This window comes from Podarcis vaucheri, assembly GCF_965113315.1.
Source record: "Podarcis vaucheri genome assembly, chromosome: 16".
NCBI classification, from domain to species: domain Eukaryota; kingdom Metazoa; phylum Chordata; class Lepidosauria; order Squamata; family Lacertidae; genus Podarcis; species Podarcis vaucheri.
Window position 1 is genome coordinate 12,099,309 of NC_138754.1, and position 24,043 is coordinate 12,123,351.

At 45.3% G+C, this 24,043-nt stretch overlaps 1 protein-coding gene across 1 annotated transcript; it reads left to right on the forward strand.

Moving 5' to 3' along the window:
• The first annotated feature begins 12 nt into the window (after positions 1 to 12).
• On the forward strand, positions 13 to 23,327 carry STX5 (syntaxin 5). Its single transcript, XM_082202452.1, has 11 exons — positions 13 to 172; positions 15,587 to 15,809; positions 17,601 to 17,671; positions 18,491 to 18,546; positions 19,202 to 19,272; positions 19,545 to 19,661; positions 20,152 to 20,208; positions 20,796 to 20,877; positions 21,013 to 21,113; positions 21,905 to 22,026; positions 22,771 to 23,327. Exons 2-11 carry the CDS (start codon positions 15,606 to 15,608, stop codon positions 22,928 to 22,930), a joined length of 1,041 nt encoding a protein of 346 aa, XP_082058578.1. The 5' UTR covers positions 13 to 172; positions 15,587 to 15,605; the 3' UTR covers positions 22,931 to 23,327.
• The last annotated feature ends 716 nt before the right edge of the window (positions 23,328 to 24,043 follow it).

Consider the following 24,043-nt stretch of genomic DNA (forward strand, 5'->3'; position numbering starts at 1 on the left):
AACAGACGTCTCTCGGCGTCGTGCGTGTGACGTCGGCCGCCGAGGGGGTACGTGGCAGTGACGTCGCCGGCCCGCCCTCCTTTCGGCTTGTTTGGTCGTTCGATCCGGAGGCCGGTGTTCGGAACTGAGGAGGGAGGCAGCGCCTAGAGCTGGGTCCGGGTCCGCGAAGCCGGTGAGTCGGGGGTCCGTCTCTCATATATGCCTCAGGCTTCGCCGTCGCCCCCCCCCCCGCTACTCTTGCCGAGCGCGGTGCTCTTCCGTAAAAGTTCCCCCACCCGGTGTGGTCCCCCCTCCCGCTTCAAAGAGTTCCCACCTTTTTCAGAGACAGCGGCCGGAGCCCTTTCCCCCCCCCTTTGTGTGTCCCCGTGAAATGTTTCCCCCTTCCCCACAGATTGTGGTCTCCAAACCCTTCTCTTTCGTGTCCTGCTCCAAATCCCTCCCCCAGCCGATTGGTCCAAGTCCTTCCTCTCGTGTGTCCTCACCCTCCCCTTTCTGACAGCGACGAAAGCTTTCCCCCTCCTCCTTTCCTGGGTATTATTACGAATTGAGGTCTCTCTCTCTCACTCTCCCCCCCCCCCAACTCTCCACTTTCCTCTTCCACAGATAGTGGTTGAAAACATTTCCCTTCTTTCACCCTCACCCGGATAGCTCAGTCGGTAGGAGAACATGAGACTCTTAATATTAGGGTCGTGTGGGTTCGAGCCCCACGTAGGGCAATTTCTGTGTTGCAGGGGGTTGGACTAGATGACCCCCTGTAGTCTCTTCCAACTCTACAATTCCCTGATTCTATGTATGTGGCAGCCCCTCAAGAAAGGGCCATAGCCCAGTGGTTTACCATGAGGACTAGAATCTTAATTTGAGGGGAAGGGCCGTAGCTCAGTGGTAGAGCATCTGCTTTGTGTGCAGAAGGTCCCAGCTCCCAGCATCTCCAGGTTGGGCTGGGAGAGAGCACTTGTGTGAAACTTTGGACACCCACTGACAGTCAGTGTAAACAATACTGAGTTTGATAGACCTGGCTCTGTAGAAGGCATAAGAACATCCTGCTGGATCCATCTAGTCCAGCATCCTCTTCTCATGGTGGCTTAACGGATGTCTCTAGGAAGTCCACAAGCATAATTTGAATGCACAGCACTCTCCCTTGCTGCGCTTTCCAGCAACCGAAGCTGAAATCTCAAATCCTAGCAAGTTTTAAAACCATCACTCAGCAAACCAAGGTTTTCTTAATATGTGTATAAAAGAGGAAAACGGTGCACAAGCCCAAATGCTCACTGTGGTTGTTCACACTGTAGGAAACCATCATTTCACATTGCAGCTTTTTCGGGGCGCTTTTATATTCATACATTTTTTCCTTGTAGATTTAATTTAAACCAGAAGCTGCCTTATACAGTGGTGCCCCGCAAGACGAATGCCTCGCAAGACGGAAAACTCGCTAGACGAAAGAGTTTTCCGTTTTGGAGGTGCTTTGCAAAACGAATTTTCTATGGGCTTGCTTTGCAAGACGACAATGTCTTGCGAGTTCCTGCTGGTTCCCCCCCTTTTTTCTAAGCCACTAAGCCGCTTATCAGCTGATCCGATCAGCAGATAAGCCGCTAATAGCGCTAATCCGCTAATCCGTCAATGGGCTTGCTTCGCAAGACGAAAAAACCACTAGACGAAGAGAAGAGAATCACAGAACGGATTCTTTTCGTCTTGCGAGGCACCACTGTACATTAGAGGATACACTTGCTGAAATTCCTTCTCCAGCACAATTAGTAAGCCGTGTCCTGTTTTCCAGCAACTGATATTCAGAATAATCCTGCCTCCAACTGGAGGTAGAACATAGCCATTATGCCCGGTAACCATTGATAGTCTTATCAGCCATGAATTTGTCTAATCCTCTTTCAAAGCCATCCAACTTGGTGGCCATCCCTGCCTCTTGTGGGAGCGAATTCCATAGTTTAGCAGTGCACTGTATAAAGAAATACGTTCTTTTGCCTGTCCTGAATCTTTTAACATCCAGCTTCCTTGACTATTTTCTAATTCTAGTGTTATGAGAGACACAGCTTCCTATGTTACTTTGTGTTTTACTTTCTGTTTTGGCTTAGCTTCATCTATGTTTTCAGAAGCATCCCAAGCGGCCCACAGTTTCCCTCGCCCTGACAAGCAACCCATGTTGTCCCTTTCTGAGGGTGATGAGGGAGCCCCACTCTACTCTCCTTCCTGCCACCTTTACCCTACAGATTAATTGAGCTTTGGAGGGTGCAGTGCAACTACAGTAGTGCTTCTGGCTTTAAGAAAGGAAAGGAGGATTGGAGCTGGTTATCTGGGTAAGGGGTGGCCAAGGCTGTGTCGCCGAGGGTCCAAATATACCCCAGACTTCCCCCCCTTTACTGGAGAGGGGAAGGCTGGAGATGGATATTGGGAGACTCTGAGCCAATGCTGTTCACAGTTTGGTCCTGAAGGGGTCTGAGTCCCACACTTGCACTGGGGTTTCCGAGCCCCTCTGAACCCCCGACACTACCATAGGGGCCCTGCGTTCCTTCTTCTCAGTCCTGTATGTCCTTCCCTGGGTGTAAGCCCCATTGAATACAGTGAGGCTTATTTTCAGGTAAGATTGATTGAAGGAGAGGTACAGAATCCCTGTGTTGCAAGGCTGGATGTAATTTGTTGGCTTCCTGGGTAGACTGTGTTTGTACAGGAAGTTCCTTTTTGACAGTTAGTAGATTTCTTCCTCTTCCACAACCCTTTCTAATGCTTTCTTTTAAAACTGTCCTAGCTAGTAGGCACTTCACCAAAACTTCAGGCAGTAAGTTTGATAAGTTTTTAAAATACTGATTTTATTATTATTTGTCATAGGACAAATAAACATACTACATTCAGGAAAAAGTCAAAACAATTAACTATAGGTATACAAAGGTTTCCGATTTGTTGGTCTTTTCAGGGTATCCACTTTTAGTGGCGCAAGTTTTTCTAGCTGCCCATATCCACAGTGCAAGTTTGATTAAGTTAATTGTGCATTGTATTGCATGAAATAGCATGCCTGTTCCAAAGCTGCTGACTCTGAGAAGGGGAAACAGTTTCTCTTTCTCCGCTCTTTGTTGGACAATTTGTAATAATAGAAGTTGCTGTAATATTTCCTCCCCTCTCCCAGACGGTTTTTTTTCTATAAAAAAGAAAGCCCCACTTGACTTCTCTTTTCCTTATAGGAAAAGTGCTCCGGCCCTTCGATAATTGTAGTCATTTCTGCACCTTTTCCTGTTCATTTATATTGTTTCTGCACTGTATTTCATATGCAGCTGCATTGTATGTTTATGTTAAGCAGGGTCAGGGGATTCCAGCTCCCATCAGCCCCAGCCAGTATGTCCACAATTAGTTTATTCCTGCCGATTGGATACCACTCTCGTATCTTTGAAGGTGAAGAGTGATCTAAAAATGCTTTTTATAAATATAGTGAATGATAAAGCTTATGCTACAATAAATCTGTCTCCTTATATCGCCACAAAACACTTTGTTATTTGTGCCAGCAAGGTGGTGGTTGGAAGACTGATAATCAGAGCTTGTGGGGAGAGTAGATGTTAGTTCAGGGGTAGGCAACCTAAGGCCCGTGGGCTGGATGTGGCCCAATCGCCTTCTCAATCCGGCCCACAGACGGTCCGAGAATCAGCGTGTTTTTACATGAGTAGAATGTGTCCTTTATTTAAAATGTATCTCTGGGTTATTTGTGGAACCTGCCTGGTGTTTTTGCATGAGTAAAATGTGTGCTTTTATTTAAAATGCATCTCTGGGTTATTTGTGGGGCATAGGAATTTGTTCAATTCTCCCCCCCCCAAAAAAAAAACATAGTCCAGCCCACCACATGGTCTGAGGGACGTGGACTGGCCCCCTGCTGAAAAAGGTTGCTGACCCCTGTGTTAGTTCATACAACCACAAAGTAGCCAGATTCTCACCTGCCCAATTGGCATCACTACTTGGGCCTTCATGAAATATAAATTTCCTCCCACTGAATTAGGAGTGGCAGTTTTCGAATCCAAAAGGAAAGCAATGGGACTTAGGAATCTCTTGGATTCGTACTGAGCACTGTGGGGGAAGAAGCCGTTGCTAGTAGTTTAGAGCAGTTTGTCCTAGGGCACCGGGTGCCTTCGTTTGTTTTTCAGCTTAGTTCTGGTGGAGATCTGAGTTAACATAAAAACGTCGAAGGAGCCTGGTTGCTGGCTCAGACCAAATGACCTGTCTTGTCTAGCATGTGGCCACTCATAGAATCATAGAGTTGGAAGAGACCACAAGGGCCATCGAGTCCAACCCCCTGCCAAGCAGGAAACACCATCAGAGCACTTCTGACATATGGTTGTCAAGCCTCTGCTTAAAGACCTCCAAAGAAGGAGACTCCACCACACTCCTTGGCAGCAAATTCCACTGTCGAACAGCTCTTACTGTCAGGAAGTTCTTCCTAATGTTTAGGTGGAATCTTCTTTCTTGTAGTTTGGATCCATTGCTCCGTGTCCGCTTCTCCGGAGCAGCAGAAAACAACCTTTCTCCCTCCTCTATGTGACATCCTTTTATATATTTGAACATGGCTATCATATCACCCCTTAACCTCCTCTTCTCCAGGCTAAACATGCCCAGCTCCCTTGCCGTTCCTCATAAGGCACTCAGATGCTCCAGTGGGAAGCCTACAAACGGGACCTGCATGAAACAGCACTCTCCCTATCGATGGTTTCTAGAAACTAGTATTTAGACACTTACTGCTTCTGACAGTGGAGATAGTAGCCATTGACAGTGAGTTGGTAGCCATTGGTAGCCTTATCCTGGTAGCGAGGGTGTGTATGTGTTGGGAGCCAAGTGGCAGGACAAAGTGGTCTGCTTCAGGAGTGGTGGGGATTGGTGTCTGAACAGTGCAGCAAATACTTTTTGTGTTGGCCCTACTGGAGTGGTTGTGGTGCCATTTAGGCTCTGCTTCAGACAGGAAGATGTTTTGGGCCAGCACTGCTATGTTCTTAAAAGCCACAATATATCAGTCAAAAATACTATGGATTCTGTGACAAAAAATCAAAACTCTTAGTTTATGAACTAATAAGAAATTCTAGAAATATATCACGTGTATTCAAGGACAGGGAGGAAAACACCTTTCGAAAGAAGGGTGGTGGGCGGGATATAGAGGCTTCTACAATGAAATATATAAATATAAAGTAACATATAATATGCAAATTAGCAGTTATCTCAGTGAAGTAAATCTAAAACCCCTGGACAGAGATCAATGAAGTTATCTATGTGAATCTATAGCAGAAAATGAAGTAGGAAAAATCCCCTTAAACTAAAACCTGCAAACACCCCAGGATTAGATGGCTTCACCTCCTTTTTTTTTTTTTTTACAAAATGTTTAAGGAGCAAGTTTCCTAAAATGGGGAGGCTATTCAACTTTATCCTCTGGGGGCGTCAAGTACCTGCCACTTGGAAGGAATCGTAGGTGATTGAATTTCAGAAACCTGAGACAGACGCCATTTTTGTATACTAGTATTGACCTATACCACTAATTTAAAAAGATGCAAAGATTTTTAGGAAACTTTTGGCAGACGGGTTGACATCCACTTCTCTTATCCACAATTGTAGACACAGATCAAGTAGGCTTTGTTAAGGAGCAGCATATAGCTGATCCTATTAGGATATTAATTAATGCAATCTACCTGGGGCAGGGGGAACCAAGAAAAGTAACATTGATAGTATCATTCTAGAAAAGCATTTGACAAATTGGGCTGGGAGAATTTATTCAGCTTGGTTCAGAAACTTCAGGTAGTGCAGAATTCGGTGACCGGGTTGTTCACTGGGGCAAGGCAGTTTGAGCACATTGCACCAATCCTGGTCTGACTGCACTGGGGACCACTTAGCTTCTGGTCCCATTTCAAAGTTCTGGTTTTGACACAGCCTTAAATGGTTCAGGACCACAATACCTCAAGGACTGCCTCTCCCCATATAAACCTACCCTGAGATCATCCTCTGAGGCCCTTCTTTGTGTGAACAGCCATTTTCTGCAATGGCTCCCTACCTGTGGAACACTCTCCCCAGGAAGATTCGACTGGTGACTTCATTATACACCTTTATGCACCAGACCCTGTGAAACTAGTTGCTCAAAGTCAGCCTTGGGCTGATTTACACATGATGCCCTTTTAAAGTGTGCTGTGAGAGGGGGGATTATTTGTTTGTTTTTGTCTTGTTATTTATGTGCTTTGCATTTTCTATACAGTGGTGCCTCGCAAGACGAAATTAATTCGTTCCGCAAGTCTCTTCGTCTTGCGAGTTTTTCGTCTTGCGATGCACGGTTTCCCATAGGAATGCATTGAAAATCAATTAATGCGTTCCTATGGAAACCGCCTTCAGACCAGGTCCGGGGACAGTCTGTCCCCGACCTCTTCTGAAGGCTGGGGGGGGGACAAGGGCTTTTCTTCCCACCCCCAGCATTTAAAAAAACCCCGGGACAGCGGAGGACTTCTCCGCTGTCCGGGGCGATCTTAAAATGCTGGCGGGCGGCATTTTAAAATCGCCCCGGGACAGCGGAGGACTTCTCTGCTGTCCAGGGCGATTTAAAAGCCCCTGGGAAGGCAGGCAGGGGGGACAAAGACTTTTGCCCCCCGCCAGCCTTCAGAAGAGGTCCAGGACCTCTTCTGAAGGCGGGCGGGGGGCGAAAGTCTTTGCTCCCCCCCCCTGCCTTCAAAAGCTGTCCTGGACAGGCTTCGCGGAACTCTCCCGCTGCTTGCAGAGAGTTGCCAGCATGCCGAAGCCTGCGCGCGCTGAGATCAGCGCGCCCAGGCTTCGCGGCCCCGCCGCCCAGCTTCGGAGCATCGTTCCGAAGCCGGGCGGCGGCGGGAGGTGTTCCCTCCCCGCCGCCCAGCTTCGGAGCATCGTTCCGAAGCCGGGCAGCGGGAGGAGGTGTTCCCTCCCCGCCGCCCGGGTTCGGAGGAGCCTTCCGAAGCCCGGCGGCGGGTGGAGGTGTCCCCGCCCCACCGCCAGGCTTCGGAGGAGGTCCGAGGACAGTGGGGAAGACGCACTGCGCTTCCCCGCTGTCCCGGAGATTTCCCTATGGGCTGTCGTCTTGCGAAGCAAGCCCATAGGGAAATTCATTTTGCGAAGCGCCTCCAAAACGGAAACCCTTTCGTCTAGCGGGTTTTCCGTCTTGCGAGGCGTTCGTCTTGCGGGGTACCACTGTATTGTCATTTTGTTTTGTTTTTTTTTCAAATTCTTTTTATTTTTATTCCATACAGACCAAACACACACAGAAAATCAACGAAAAAACACACACATATACAGAAAAAAACAAAAACAATAAGTCTCAATAACAGCAAAAAAAAGCACACAAAATTCTTATTTTCATAGTTTTTTTCATAACATATTTCTTTCTTTTGGGACTTCCTTCAGCCTGGCCGCAGATCATACGAGGTAAATATATAAAGTCACACGTTTCATCCCTTATATTGTCATTATGTCCAATTTTTGTTCTCTATTTTCCTTATACAATAACCTTAGTCTGTCACAGTACATCTCTAAAGCCTCTTAACGTTATTTGTCCATCACTGATGTTTTCCAGATAGTTTACATATTTTCCCCAGTCCCTGAAGAACACTTGGTCTTTTATGTATCTGATCTTTCCCGTTAACTTATCTAACTCTGCATATTCTGTTAGTTTACATCTCCACTCCTCTACTGTTGGAGTTTCTTCCTGTTTCCATCTTTGAGCTATTAAGGTCCTTGCTGCCGTAACCGCATAGTATACCATTTTGCAATCCTCCTTTCTTATCTCTCGTTGTAATATCCCTAATAGGAAAGTTTCTGATTTTTTTATAAACGTGTACTTCAAAATCTTTTTCAGTTCTGTATATACCTTTTCCCAAAACTGTTTTACTTTTCCACACTCCCACCACATATGGTAGAAGGTGCCCTCTGCGTCTTTACATCTCCAACACTTATTGTTCACTTTGTACATTTTTGAAAGTTTTACAGGTGTCAAATGCCACCTGTAAAACATCTTCATAACGTTTTCTTTTAACGCCGTACACGCTGTGAAATTCAATCCATCTCTCCATAATCTTTCCCAGTCCTCATATTGTATACTGTGGCCTACGTCTTTTTCCCAACGGATCATCACTGATTTCACCTCCTCGTCTCCCAGATTCCAGTCTAGTAGCATCCTATACACTTTGGATATGTTTTTCTCCTTGTTGTTTATTATTTCCGTCTGGAATTTTGAGTCTTTGTCTACATACCCTCTTTCTTTAATATCTCTACTAAGCATCTGGTTAATCTGTTGGTGACTAAACCAATCGTACACATATTCTCTAATCATCTCGTAGGGTTTAATTCTCCATTTCCCGTCCACTTTAGTTACTAGTTGGTTGTATGTTGCCCAGTTACTTTCCATGTTGATGGTTTTCCTGTTTATTATTTCGAGTGGTGCCAACCAGTGAGGTGTTTTTGGTTCCAATATATTTTTGTATTTTTCCCACACTTCTATTATCGGTCCTCTGAAAATGTGGTTGCTAAATCCCCTGTGTGCTTTCATTTTATTTTTCCACAGGTAGGCATGCCAGCCGAAGTGGTTATCAAAACCCTCCAAATCAAGTAGCTCCGTGTTTTCTAATTTGACCCAGTCTTTTAGCCAACTTAAGCATGTCGCCTCATAATATAACATAAGGTCTGGCAGCGCAAATCCCCCCCTTTCTTTTATATCTGTGAGTAATTTAAATTTGATTCTGGGTTTTTTGCCCTGCCATATGAACCTCAAAACTACCCTCTGCCATTCTTTTAGAGTCTTACTCCCTTTTATTATAGGTATAGACTGAAACAAAAACATCAATCTTGGTAAAACGTTCATCTTTATCATGTTTATTCTTCCCCATAATGATAGTTTTAATCGTCCCCATTTCTCTAAGTCTTTCCTTATTTCCCTCCATACTGGTTCATAATTATTTTTATAAAGGTCCATATTTTTAGAAGTTATCCAGATGCCGAGATATTTAACTTTCTTTACCATCCCTATCTGCCATTGCTGTTGGATTAATTCTATTGTCTTTGGGTCCACATTCTTATAAATCATTTTTGTTTTTGTCCTGTTTAATTTGAATCCAGCCACCTTTCCAAATAATTCTATTTCTTTCATTATCTCTCCTATTGATGTTAATGGGTCTTCCGTCATCACCACTAAGTCATCGGCAAAAGCCTTGGTTTTGTATATGTTTTGGCCTAAAGTCACACCTTTTATATTTCCATTTTTCCTTATAGAGTTTAGGAGGGTTTCTAGCACTGTTATGAATAGTAACGGAGAGAGTGGGCATCCTTGCCTTGTACCCTTCCTTATCTTAATCTCTTCCGTTACTGTGCCATTTACAATCAGCTTGGCCTTCTGATCCGTATATATTGCTTTCACCCCGTTATAAAAATCACTGCCTACTCCCATGTGCTCCAGGTTTGTTAACATAAAGTTCCATATCACATTATCGAACGCCTTTTCGGCGTCGATGAACATCATTGCAACATCTTTGTTAAACCTAATAGATAGAAATTCTAACATGTCCACAATGTGTCTTATGTTATCTCTCATCTGCCGACCTGGCAGAAATCCCGCCTGGTCCTTGTGGATAACATCTACCAGTACATCTTTTAACCTTCTTGCCAAGATACCTGCATATATTTTGTAGTCTACGTTCAACAATGAAATTGGTCTATAATTTCTGACTTGAGTTAGGTCCGAATCTTGTTTAGGTAGGAATGTGATAAACGCCTCTTTCCAGGTTTCCGGGATTTCCCCTTTCTTTAAAGTTGTATTCATTGTTTTTTTCAGGGGTTCCACCAAGACTGATTTCATTTCCTTATAGTAACCGACCGTAAGCCCGTCGGGACCTGGGGCTTTTCCCCTCTTTAAATTCTTAATTATCTCCTCTATTTCCTTATTTTCAATAGGTCTATTCAGTCTTTGTTTTCCTTCCAATGAAATTTTTTGTCCTCCTTTGTCTTTCAAAAACCTCTCTATCTTTCTTTGTCCTACATTTTCTTGATCATTATATAAGTTACTATAAAAACTTAAAAACTCTCTCCTTATTCCTTTAGGGTCAGTTCTTTCTTCACCCTCTACTGTTATTTTATTAACTATCCCTTGTTCTTTCTTTTTTTTAATTTGCCAGGCAAGCCATTTGCCTGGTTTGTTAGCATGTTCAAAGTTTCTTTGTTTTAGTCTTTTTATGTTCCATTCCACCTCCCTATTTATTATTGTGGCAAACTGAGTTTGAAGAATTTTTATTCTTTCCTTTGTTTCTAAACAATTGGGATTCTGTACTAATTTTCTTTCGTTTATCATTATTTGTCTTAAAATTTCCTCTTTGTTTTTTTCTCTGTTTCTATTTTTAATTGCATTTTGTTGAATAAAAAGTCCTCTTATGACCGCCTTGCTGGCATCCCAAACTATATTTTCTCTCGTTCCTTTACCACAATTATCCTTAAAGTATTCCGTCAGTTTTTCCTTTGCCATTTCCACCACCTTTTGATCATCCAGCAAGTAATCTTTTAATCGCCATCTGAAAGATCTTTTCTCATAACTATCCACTTCCATCTCTAGTGGGTTATGATCTGAAATTACTTTTGGCTTTATCTCGATATATTTGATTCTTGGACATAGTTCTTTGGAAATCCAGATCTGATCCAGTCGAGAAAAGGATTGGTTGGGTTCTGAATGAAAGGTAAATTGCTTTTCTAGCGGGTGTCTCAAGCGCCAAATATCTACTAAACCGCAGTTTTCCACTATAGAAAAGAAAGATTTTGGCAACTTCCCTTCTTTATTTGCTCTATCTCTAAGTCTGTCCATCTCAAGTGAGACCACTGCGTTCATATCTCCCATTAATATTATTTTTTGATCGGCGTATTCCATTAGTTTTTCTTCTAGTTTCTTAAAGAATTCAGTTTTGCTGCCATTCGGCGCGTATATCCCCACTAACAGTATTTTTTCCCCCTGCCAATTGATGTTAACCGCTATCATCCTCCCCTCCTCATCCTTAAACATTGTTTTAGCTTCTATCTTATTACTGATATACAATACCACACCTCTTTTTTTACCTTTGTCCAGGGCTTCGTACTCATTTCCCAACCGTTTATTAATTACCACTTTTCTATGCTTTCTGGCCACATGCGTCTCCTGGAGGCAGATAACATCCAGGTTTCTCCTTTTCAAGCATTGTTCAATTTTATTTCTCTTTCTTTTGTCATTCATCCCGTTAACATTCCAATTCCAGATTTTTAACCCCATAGCCCGTGTATTATCCTTTTGTTATTTTTTTTTAAATTTTCTTATCTATTGTATATTTTCTAGATCCTCTGTTTCCTCTTCTTCTTCCTCTTCTTCCTCCGACCCCCTCTCCCCCCCCTCCCCCTCCTCCAACATTCTTAGCTCTCCTGGTGAGGCTCTCTCCTCTCTTCCTATCTCTAGGGCTTCCGCTTTAAGTTCCTTATATTTCCTAAGGAATTTCCCGGTTTCTTCAGAATTTATCAGCTTGTGTTTTTTTCCTCTATATGTGAATGATATCCCTTCCGGGAATTCCCACCTAAACTCAACTCTATTTTTCCTCAATGTTTGCACCAAAGATTTATAAGCATCTCTCTTTTTAAGCAGTCTTATTGGAACATCTTTAAAAATAATTATATAGTTTCCATCTATATTTAGTCTTTTTTCTCTATTCCTTTGGAGGATCCTGTCCCTCATTACTTTGTTTTCGAATGTAATCAGGCAGTCGCCCGGGAATTTCTTTGCTTTTATTGCATTAACACGCATTCTAAATGCGTTTACTATACTATTGGCCATTTCTTCCACAGGCAGACCTATCCATTCTGCTAACTCCTTCGTCAATTTTTCTTTAATATTCTCGTTCTGTATCTCTGGGATTGCCCTCAGCCTCAGGTTTACCTCCCTCTGCCTCAGTTCGTTCATTGCTATAATGTCTTTTATCTCTTCCTGTGTCTTACATATTTCCATCACATCTGATTTGATCTTTTCTTTATCTCTTCTAACCTCTCTTATTTCTATCTTTGTCCTTTTCAAACCTTCTTCTGTGAGCTGCGCTCTCCTAAATATTTCTTTTATTTGGCCCTTAATTTCATTCACAGTTTCCTCCATTTTTTTATCTAATTTCCCAATTCTGTTGTCCACCGATTCTAACTTATGTTCGACATTTACTTGACTTTGTTTGATCTCTGCAAACATCTTCAGAATGTCTGTCTTAAAGTCTGTATCCTGTTTAGAGCCTCTCCTATCTCCTGGTGTACCCCCATTCGTTCCCTTCTTTCCTGTATGAGACATCTTGTATTTTATGTAGTCCCTTTCCCCGCCGTCCCTTTCCGCCCACACTTCCTTCTCTATCTCTCCCGCGTTTTCCTTGCTTCCTTTCCTTATTATAGTTTGTCTCTCACCCCGTGTTTGCCTTCTCTAAATTCGGATCAGTATCAGTAAGTTATAACCGTAAACTATAGACTCTTATATATCACTCCAAAACAATAATAAAGCTAAATAAATAACAAATAATAACAATAAGGCTAAATCCTAACAAGTTCTCACAGTCCAGTCGTGGTCATATTTATCGGTCAATGTCTATTTATGATACCAGAAATAGATCCTTTGGGTGTATGATGTTCCCAGCAGCAGGCTGCAGTTTCCAGAAGCCGATGCGACTTCTCTAATTCACCTGCTGCTTAGTCCAGAGATCGCTTAAATTTCGGGGAGGTTTAACAAAAAAGAAAGGAGAGGGGTCAGGTGGTAAAAGGTACGAACGCAGCGGGTATCTAGTAAAGGAGGAGGGGGAGCGCCGGGGGGAGGAAGGAGGGAGGTTTAAACACCACTCATATTCTCCATTTTGTCCTCCAAATTAACCCCCACTTCTGCCCAAAGTCTGCATTGACTCTTGCCGAATCTTTAAATTGTCCTCAAAGTTCACGTTTCAAACTCCTGTTCCCATATGCAGTTCCCGATAAAATATATAATCCTCTGTAAAGCGCCTACACATAATATCTTTGTTTCCCTTTTCCTCCGCACAGACGCTGCGCTCCTGTTTCAAATGGCGGCGAGGCTTCTCTTACAGCTTTTCTCTCTCACACCAGTCTCACTTGTTAGGAAAAAAAAGAAACCTCGCTTCCTTGCAGCCTCCTGTTCGCCAAAAATCAGAGACCTCCACTCTCCCTCTTGCCTAGACCCTTCCGGTTTCTTCCCTTTCTCCTCAGTGGTTCTTTTCTTCCCCTTCTCCCTTCGTAACCTCGTTATTTTCTCAAGGGGGGGAAACCGAAAGGGAACAGTTTTACCGCCCGGGCAAGTCACTCACTTTTCTTTGTACTGCATTCCTGCCGTGTCTTAGTTGATTTCGGCCTCCCGCTGAACTCCATTCGTCTTCTTTGTTACTCCGGAGTTTCTTTGTTTACCCTCTTAGCCACAAAGTTACAAATATCGGAGTTCTTATTTTTTGCAAACAAGCCGCTTCTCCTGCAAGCGCAGGGCTTCGCTATCTGAAGGTAAGAAAATGGCTCCCCTAGACCCGTTGAATCTTCCGCTACTCTCGTCGCCTCTCTCGGGGTTACCTGGTAGCCGGTTTGATCCTTTTTTCGGTCATGCTGGGAACTAGACTCTTTGAACACCCTTCCAAAGAGTTTGGGGGGTCTCCGCGCCCTGGAGTCGCCCCTATCCTTCAGAATAGCTCGGGCTTCACCTCGCGGTGCAAGCCCTTGCTTGCGCTGGGATCGCGGCTCGCCGGAAGCCCTGTATTGTCATTTTGTGTTGTGGACCGCCCTGAAATCTATGGGTATAGGGCAGTATACGGAATTAATTAATTAATTAATTAATTAATACTATATCCATTATTAGAAAAGTTGTAATTTCCCACAATATTTGTAACTGTTTTGAAAAACCTATTTGAGAATTCTCAGAGAACTATCAGACTTAATGGACAGGACCCCCCAAGATTCAGTATGTGGAGTGGCACCCTTTGCCACCCCTGCTTTTTGCCATATCCCTGGACCCTTTGGCTACCAAAGTTAGGGGAGATGATTTGATTAAGGGAGTATCAGTGGAAGGAGTGGAACAAAAGCTTAACCTATTTGCAGATGATATCAGGGTTAGAAAAGCCAAATATATCCTTACCAAATGTTCTTGAAGATTTTTTGTTAAGGTGAAATCTCGGGAATGGGATCCATCTACAAAAAGTCAGAGATGTTGCCTTTCAATATCGCACAACTGGATTAATTGCGCCTTAACCAATCCAAAATTAAATTGTGCTAAAAGCAAATAAAGTATCTTGGAGTAATGATTACAAAAAGTTGGAAACAGTTAAAGAAAAAGAACAATAGGCCTTTCATCAAATACATATAATTAGATCCCTCAAGCTGGCAACCTAGTTGGGAACGGTCACTACTGTACAAATAATTATCTTACCTAAGTTAAAAATGTTATTCCAAGTCCTTCCTTTCTGTACTGATCTGCCAGCTTTTGAAAGATTTTAGAATCTCTTAATTTAATCATCCAAGCAAGCAAGACTGCCAACATATACAAATTGACATATTGGTGGGGGTGGGGAGCATTCCACCGAATTTATGACACAGCCCATGCATGAAATGTAATTCTAATGATGAAACAGACCTCTCACATTTGTTGTCAATTTATTTTAAATCCCTTGGCTGCAGCACATCTCTGACTTTGAAATTATGGTCACTCTCTGATCTCCCCAATTGCTCCTTTCTGTTACCATCCCTTGTTCTTACATCAAAAGAAAAGAAATACAGCCCAATGGTTATAAACAGAAGGGATTGCACACGATAAGATACCTTTACAGAGATTTAAAAGCTCTAACAGGAGCCCAAGGAAAAGAAAAACTGGGAGAACTGGAAACAAGCTGGCTGCCCATACATCAAACAGCACGTTCCTTGACTAATCACATAGTTCTTTCTCAAGCAAATAGACTGTTAAAGCTCATTGAACAATTAATTTTAAGTTCAGTGTGACCTCCCAAAAGCCCCCCCCCCCGTATTTATATGATTATTTGTGACCTGATGAGAAGTTTAACCTGACTGAAAACAATATGGGAAATTGTGAAATTAATTCTCAAGATTGGCAAAATGTTTTTTATTTTTTGATGGGAGGGTTAGAGCTTTAAATCAGTAACTGCTAAAAGCAGGTAATATTTTTATGGTTTTCATGTTTGGAATAGTGTGTGTGTGTATGGAATATTTTTATTCTAATATATTGACCCCCCCATAAAAATAATTGTACTGGTCACTGATGCTCCTGTGGGAGGAAGGGTGAGATATAAAATTAATAAATGCAATAATAGACACCGTACTTGAAAGAGTTGCAGGCTTTAAGGCAGTGGTGGAACTAGTGGCTCTCCAGATATTGAACTGCAGCTCCCATTATCCCTGTCCACTCAGCTGCTACCTGGATCATGGGAAGTTGAGTCTAACAACTTTTAGATTGCCCCTTGTTGATTTAAGTGTTTTTACAATGGGGTGGGGAAGCCTGTCTGGTGCGATTTGAGAGCAAGGTTGAAGTTTTCATTGCTAGGCACTGATGACCATCTCTCTCTCTCTCTCTCTCTCTCAGCACCAGGTTATGAGCCTCCATGAATACGAGGAGACGCCACGGCTCTAGAAACACGGAGCAGGGCGTTTACCTGGGACCTTCCCAGACGCAAGTTCTGCCCCCGCTCGCTGCCACCCCTGCCCCAAGCCCAGTTGCGCCACCTCCTCCACAGTGGGACACCATGTCGTGTCAAGATCGCACCCAGGAATTTCTCTCTGCCTGCAAGTCCTTGCAGAGCAGACAGGTGAGTGCCACTTAAGGCTGAGTTGGTGGCAAGCAGATTTGGATAGACCTAACTCTTGCGGCCAATGTGGAGAACTCCTGCAATTACACCTCTCTAGGCTGGGGGCCTGATAGAGACAGCTGTAAATCAAGGCACGGGAATGGGTGGAGACTGCCCTGAGCCTGTCACATGCGCTGTTCCTGATGTTAACTAAGGGCCAAGTGAGATGAGACATTAACAGCAATTAATGTGCATGATTGTGTGCGTGCGTGAGAGTGATTGAATGTGAGTGAAGCATGGTCTGGATCCCAGGAAAGGGGAGTTTCACTTTCCCTAACTTTCTTGGTGCTGATGAAAATCCACCAAGGGCGTCTCCCCTGCCCACCAAGCTTCTATTAAGTCCCAGGAGGGAAGTTTCCATTGCCACAAATGGAGACTTTCCTCCAGTGGCGTAGCGTGGGTTGTCAGCACCCGGGGCAAGGCAAGTAATTTGCGCCCCCTAACCCGTGGATTTGTGCCCCCTAACCCGTGGATTTGCGCCCCCTAACCCCCAGATGTTGCGCCCGGTGCAGCCGGCCCCCCCTGCACCCCCCACGCTACGCCACTGCTTTCCTCTCAATGCATTTTCTAGTGTCATGTTATGTAATTGTGATTTTTTTTTTAAAAAAACTGTTTTATTGTTAAATTTGTACACCTCATTGAGAAGGCTTGTAACAGGATAATGGGATTATTTTTTGGGTTATTTTAATGATGGGTGTTTCGCATTGTAATGTTTTAAATGGGATTTTTTGTTTTGTATTTTAACGATCAATCTTTATATATGTTTTGTTTGCGTAACTGGCCTTTATACAGCAATAATATGTAGTATATTTAGTGGTAACGTGATACTTGAACAGCTTGGCTCCCGAACAAATCAGCTCCTGAGCAAATCGGCTCCCGAACTCCGCAAACCTGGAAGAAAGTGTTCCAGTTTGTGAATGTTTTTCGGAAGCTGAACTTCTGACATGGGTTCCGCTTGAGTGCAGGAATCTCCTGCAGCCAATCAGAAGCTGTTCCTTGGTTTTCAAACAGTTTCGGGAGTCGAACGGACTCCCAGAATGGATTAACTTCAAGAACCAAGGTACCACTGTAAGTAATTTTATAAGCTTAAGTGGCAGGTTGATTATTGCTAACGTTATCGTCACCATAATCAATTTATGATTGCATTCTACACTTATTGTCAATGCAATGTATAACAAAACCAGCAAAATAACCAGATAAAACACAAAAACCAGCAGATACACTTAAAGCAAAACTGAAACTATACCCCCCAACTCGTGGCATAGATCCATTTCTCCAGTGAAGAAAGCCTGTTTGAGCAAAAATGTCTGCTCTTGGAAAGTACTGGAAAGTACAGATAGCGGGACATCATTGTATCCTGAAAGGAATGCCATTCCACCAACACGGGCAGCCACCCTAAAAGCCCTGCTCTGAGCTACTGTGGGGTGGGCTTCTGAGATCTTTAGAACTTGCAGGAGAAATTCTCCCACAGGCTGCAGGAATTTCCTGGGTACATAAGGTTGGCATCTAAAAATGCTGGAGATCCAAAAGAAATAAAGTTTCATCTTTTTGTACCGGGCCATTGTGTTGTTTGTTGGGAGACAGGGAGCGAAGCGTGGCTGGTATTCTGACAGGTGTAGGTAGAAATTTTCCCACCTTGGAGAAGTTGGACCAGTAAAAAGAGAAGCACCCAGGAGTTATTCTTTCTTTCACATTTTTGTTTATGTTCTTAACACAGTCTCAATTGTCTTTCATTTTCTTTTCCCCCCTCAGAATGGGCTTCAGCCAAACAAGCCAGTGCTGAACGCCATTCGGCAAAGAAGCGAATTCACTGTCATGGCCAAGTGAGTTTATCAACCCATCGCTTCATGGGGACATTTCAGGGACATATGAGAATGTAGCACTGCAGGGGGATCCAGAGAAATAGGTTTCCCCTATACAGTGTCGGGAGCCCAGCCCCACAGCCAGTAAGGTCCAGCACTCATGGCTGGTGAGATGGCAGGTACTGGAAGCAGGGAGTGGGGGTTAAGTTGGTAAGCGGTTGGAAACATGGAGGACAAGCTTGGAGGAGGGCTAAGGAATCTGTGGTCCTCCAGGTGTTGCTGAACTACAGCTCCCATCAGCCCTAGCTGCTATGACCAACAGTTGAAGACGATTGGAGGTTCCCTAGCCCTTGGAAGAGGTCTGTGAGATCTCAACGGAACTTGGAAACCACAGCCGCTTCTCCTTGCTTCTTTTGCAGCAGTGGGGGGGGGCAGGCGATATGCGTGGGGGCTTTGGAGAAGTGAGGAGAAGCAGTATTGAGAGGTCCATGAGATCTTGCTGTGGAATCCAGTAGCTGCAGCTGCTTCTCCTTGCTTTTCTGGTGGTAGCTCCAGAGAAGTGAGGAGAAGCAACAGGGAGATCTTGCAAGAGCTCTGCGATAACTTGCTGGAAGCTGCTACCACTTCTACGGCGTCGGGCAAGGGCTTTTGAAAATGTGGAATGTCGAAATCCAGCACACGGGGTGGTCCAGCACTGTGCATAATAACTCCTTGCCCCTTCCAGTTTTAAGATTTGTTAGTTTCATGTAACTTGAACACCTGGTGATAAAATGAAAAATTAGGCGAGGCGGTTGAATTCTGCATCCATTGTTGTTAATTTCAACTCCTTGTGATTCTCAGGCGGATTGGGAAGGACCTCAGCAACACTTTTGCCAAGCTGGAGAAGCTAACAATCTGTGAGTATTTGGAGTGTGGATGAAGCTGGAGCCTACTGTGGGGAGTGGGGAAAATGGATCCACATCACGCAGTTGCTGGCTGAGTTTAAACTTGTCATTTGATGCCGATGAAAAGCTGGGGAGGTGTTGGGATGCCAGGGGAGTGGTGTACACAGTGGTTGACCATGAATGCTGTGCTTGGATGAAGGCAGGGAGCTGGGTTGAGAGCAACTGCAGCACCTTAGTTGTCCTGTCTAGGACAAGCTTCCACTTCCATAACGGGGAAGTCACAAGTGAAGGGAGAGGGGCCGGGCTTGGTTAGTGAGAATGGGAGTTAATATAGAGGGCAGGGAGCCTCAGGGCCTCCTGATCTAACCCTTAGGACTGTACCCAGTTCATCTCTCCCCTTATGGGCCTTATTTCAAACCTACCTTGAGTGTTTCTGCCTGGGCTGTGTCCTTTAGCTCTGATAACACCTCTTGCCTCCTTGAACCAAAGGCAAAGGGAGGTGTGTGTGCAGAAACTATCCCACTCTACAAAGGTTACATTGATCTGCCTGTTTTTGCTTCTGGTCCCACCCACCATGTGGCATGTGGCCCCTGGAAGGTTGCCCAGAGGGGAATGTGGCCCCCAGACTGAAAATGGGTTAATGCGCTACACTTTTCTGTATCTTCAGTGGCCAAGCGGAAATCTCTGTTTGATGACAAGGCGGTGGAGATTGAGGAGCTGACTTACATCATCAGGCAGGTGAGCTAGAGGGCCTCCTCTGTCCTCCTCCTCCTTTGGCTGCCTTCGCTTTTCATTCCGTTGCATCACTTGGAATGTCCATTGGACGGGGAAGGAAAGCCAAGCAAGTGCCAGAGAACCTGGGAGGCAGCACTGTGGTGTGTCATGCTTGCTGGTTGCCGCCTCCTCCTCCAAGCTCTCTTAAAGGGGCAGTCTCCTGATTTAGCGCCTCTTGGCAACCTCGTGTTGCCTCTTCAGGCAGTTCCTCTTTTTCTCTCTCTCTCTCTCAACAGGACATCAACAGCCTGAACAAACAGATCGCACAGCTGCAAGAGTTTGTCAAGGCGAAAGGCAGTCAGAGTGGGAGACACGTGCAAACTCACTCCAACACCGTGGTGGTGTCATTGCAGGTCAGCCTGAGGCAGAGGGTTGAAAAAATGCAAGCCTAAAAGTTTACGGGCCTTAAATGTCTTCAGAGCCAGAGGGTTTCCCCCATCCCAAAAGAACAGGACTTGGGTACTGTAGATAGCTCATTTCCCCCCACAACTCAATAGAATAAATTCTGACAGCTTGGAAAATAATATGCATAATTTATTCAGCTTGCAGAACTCATCTTTTTTTTCTGGATGCAGAATTTTGAGGTATACTGTTCATGCATCCCTGCTTGCCTTTTGGATGTTTTGGAACACAGCTCCTATCAGCCCCAGCCAGCACTCGAGCTTGAGAAAGGCTGTTGTAGTCTTATATGTATTAGACATAAAGAAAATGTTCGTTCCCTAGCATGCGATTAGCAGCAGTCACAGGGTATGGATGTGGGAATAGGTTTTCTCTGGTCAGAGAGGGTGGCAGGAAGGTCAGATTTTGCCTTCCTCACTCTTCTTCCCTTCCCTTCTTTTCTAGTCCAAGTTAGCCTCCATGTCCAACGATTTCAAGTCTGTTCTGGAGGTGCGGACAGAGGTAAGTTGCTTGTAAGCCACCAGTCTCAAACTTTGCTAAAGTGGGCTTCCGTTGTTTTAGCTGCCTCACACAACATAAATAAGGCAGCTCTTGACTACACCCACCCACACCCATCCACCCTATAAACACAATTATAAAATGAATGCCTTATGAACCCTGATCAAAGGCAAAAGCATGTGGAGACTGCCTAAATTTGAACCTTTGTTATCTATATTGTTATCCCTCTTCTTTGGAGAAAAATGGGCTAAAAAACCCCGGAAACAACAGTGTCAAGTTTCCATGAGAGGTGGTGAAAAGTCTGTGTAAATTGTACAACCTTATGGATCACCATCACTAAATGTAAAGTAAGCTTGGGGGGAACCTTTGGGCCTCCAGATGTTGCTGAAGTACAACTCCCATCAGCCCCAGTGGCCATGGATGATGTAATTCAAGCAATGTCTGGAGAGCCAGACATGTTTCCCCACACCTGGAGGAGCTAGTGATATTATGCATTGCACTGATGTGTGGGCAATGGGATGAAAGGGAAACTTTAACTTGTGTGCCTTGATTGCTTGGCTTGCCCTGACCCTCCCAACTTCCTTCCCCAGAACCTTAAACAGCAGAAGACTCGGCGAGAACAGTTCTCCCGCCCCCCGGTCTCCGCCATTCCCCTCGCCGCAAGCAATCTAGGTGAGTCGGAGCAGGGAGTCCCCTGGTACCAGAAGGAACTGGAAAGTGGTGCTACAGGTACCCTATTGAAGGGGGGAAGGTGGGGTTGAAATGAGGTGGGGGAAGCAGTCTGACCTCGCTGGCTGATGTCCACAGGTGGCTCCGCTATGCTTCAGGACGAACGTCGGCACTCGGGGGATGTGGCTATTGACATGGACAACCGGGCCAGCCAGCAGTTGCAACTCATCAACGAGCAGGTGCCTTGGCAGGGGGAGTGGGTGGGCCTGCAGACATTTGCACTAAAAATAAGGGATGTGGAGCAATGGGAGAGGCTGACTGGCTTTATTTTGGGTGTTGTCATTCTTTAGCTTCCCATGGCTGAGCTATAGGATAAGAAACATCTGTCTACAAACAAAAGCACACATGAACATTCATGTCCCTGGTGGAACTCCCTGTTTCTTCTGAGCAGCTTTGCCCCCTCTCCTTTGGCAGCCTTGCTAATTGTAGCCTATTGGCTTGGGGGGGGCGCCTGTCAGAATTGAGCTGTCTGCTACTTGCATAGACCTGCTTTGGGTTCTCACATCACACTAACGCAGGGATGGGGAGCCTGGTGCCCGCAAGCTGTTGTTGGGACACCAATCCCCACCCTCCCCAGTCATTATGGCCAGTGGTAATGAGAGTTGTACTTCCAACACCTCCTGGAGAGCCTGACAGGTTTCCCACCCCTGTCCTAGACACACATCCCAACCAGCCAGGGATCAAATATTAAATGCACTTACAGTGGCGTGAAGCAAGGATAGAGAGCCTGTGGCCCTCCAGATGTTGTTTAACTTGAGTTCCCATTAGCCCCAGTCAGCATAGCCAGTGGTTAGGGATGAATGGGAGTTGTAGATGGGAGTTGTCACCAAAAACACCAGATCCACAGATCTGCCTGGTAATAGTGGTACAGAAAAGAGAGCAGGCAATCATAGCATTGTAGAGTTGGAAGGGACCCTAAGGATCATCTATTCCAAACCCCTTGCCCACATCACCCGTTCCTCTTTTGTAGGATACGTACATCCAGAGCCGGGCAGACACCATGCAGAACATCGAGTCTACTATCGTGGAGCTGGGCTCCATATTCCAGCAGTTGGCGCATATGGTTAAAGAACAAGAGGAGACCATCCAGAGGTAGTGGGCAGGGGAGAAAAGCTCTGTTCCTCTTGAGGCAGCTAGCAGATTGCAGCACAAGGGTTGTTTGGGAGGAGGCTTGTGGGGAAGACTTGTGGGAAGAGCCTGATTGCTGGATCAGGCCAAAGGCCCACCAAGTCCAGCTTCCTGTTCCCGTCTTGGCAAGCAGGGCCTGAGCGCAGCAGCAACTCTCCTTCCCACTTGTGATTCTTAGCAACTGGTACACAAGGGCAAACCACCCCCAACAGACAGAGATGACCCTTAGCGGGGCGACTCACAGATGTTGGGTTCATCGCTTGACAACTGCAGCCAGCAACCAGCTGCTGCAAATCAAAAGGGGTGGCATTACACTGGTCTGATATGTGCAAAATGCACTGTATGTTATTTCAGTAAGAATCCTGGGAGGGAACTTTGTGTTGCTGTTTCTATAGGTCTCGTTACAGGTAGGTAGCCGTGTTGGTCTGCCGTAGTTGAAACAAAATAAATTCCTTCCAGTAGCACCTTAGAGACCAACTAAGTTAGTTATTGGTATCAGCTTTCGTGTACATGTGTGTGTATCTGAAGAAGTGTGCATGCACACGAAAGCTCATACCAATAACTAACTTAGTTGGTCTCTAAGGTGCTACTGGAAGGAATTTGTTTCCATAGGGTTATTCCTCCTCCCCTAGAGGCAAGAAGCAAGCTGGCAGCTCCTCCTGAGGGCTTCACCTGCCCTTTCCCCCCCCTTTTTTGCCAATCCTGTAGAATTGACGCCAACGTGGAAGATGCTCAGCTTAATGTTGAAGGCGCCCACACGGAGATCCTGAAATATTTCCAGTCCGTCACATCCAATCGGTGGCTGATGGTGAAAATCTTCCTCATCCTTATCGTCTTCTTCATCATCTTCGTGGTGTTCCTGGCCTGATGGTGGAGGCGGCTCAACCGCCCACCACCAGCTCCTCCTCCTCCTGCAAGAGCCGCGTTGGGACGCTGGACTCTTCTGTTCTCTTTGTAGCCGGCCTGGGGGCAGAGTCATCACTGCTGCCCACCATGTGCCTGGTGCCGAAAGGGGGCCCATCCTCGCTCATTTGTGACTCTCTCTTTTTTGGCTGCGGCTCTCGGCCTGGAGCGGGGGCCACCCCAATCGGAGTGCAATAGCATTTGGACTACGCTGTGAAGGGCTCTGCCCCAACAAACCCCCTTCTGCTCCCCAATGGGATACAATCCAGTGCGGGGGTATGTCTGTATGTAGCGGGACCAGGATCTTGCACCTCTTCCCCTCCTCTGTTCTATATATTTGCCCTTCCCCTTTGGGACTAAACGGAAAAAAACACACTAACAGAACCCCTCCCTTCCCCTTTTAAAATATTACTGATACCTTGGTGTGAGGTTTCAACTTCCCAGCACGGGCTCCCTCTCACAATCTGTTGGGGAGGCAGCTGTATCTCTAAAGTTGCAAGGCTTGTCTTGTCTTTTCCGGAGGGCCGTGGGCCTGATAGAGGTTTCTCCCCAGTCCCTGTTTTCCATATTTAAGTTTCTTCCTTGCTGCTGCCTAGGCATAGAGAGCTCCTGTGTGCAAGGAAGGTTCTCTGAGTCTCCCATTTTAGACCGAGGCAGATCAACGGGCAGCCTTCCTCGTTGCGTCTCCTGCTCAAGGGAGAGATTTCTCACTGTGGCTGATTTACGCAGACCAAATATGTTTCCCCCCTGTGGCTCCGATCCTCCTGGCTGACGGAAGTCAGCAGGGCTTGGGCAGAGACACTGACGCCTCTTTTAGTTGCCAGGCACCCTATCTCTCCCTCTCTGAAAACAGATCTAACTCTCTAGTGCCTCCTCCATGCTGTCAAACGGTTCAGGCTCACCCCCCCCCCAAAAAAAAAGAAGTGGAGAAAGTGTCCTTGCTACCCGACCTTACTAATCATTATAAGCTAGTTGATACTGATATAACTGCTAAGCTCTAATCCTTCTCTTCCCCTGCCCCAACCTCTTTTTCGTTAGTAGCCTATGCTAAGGCCATTTCAACCCCCTGGCCTGGTTA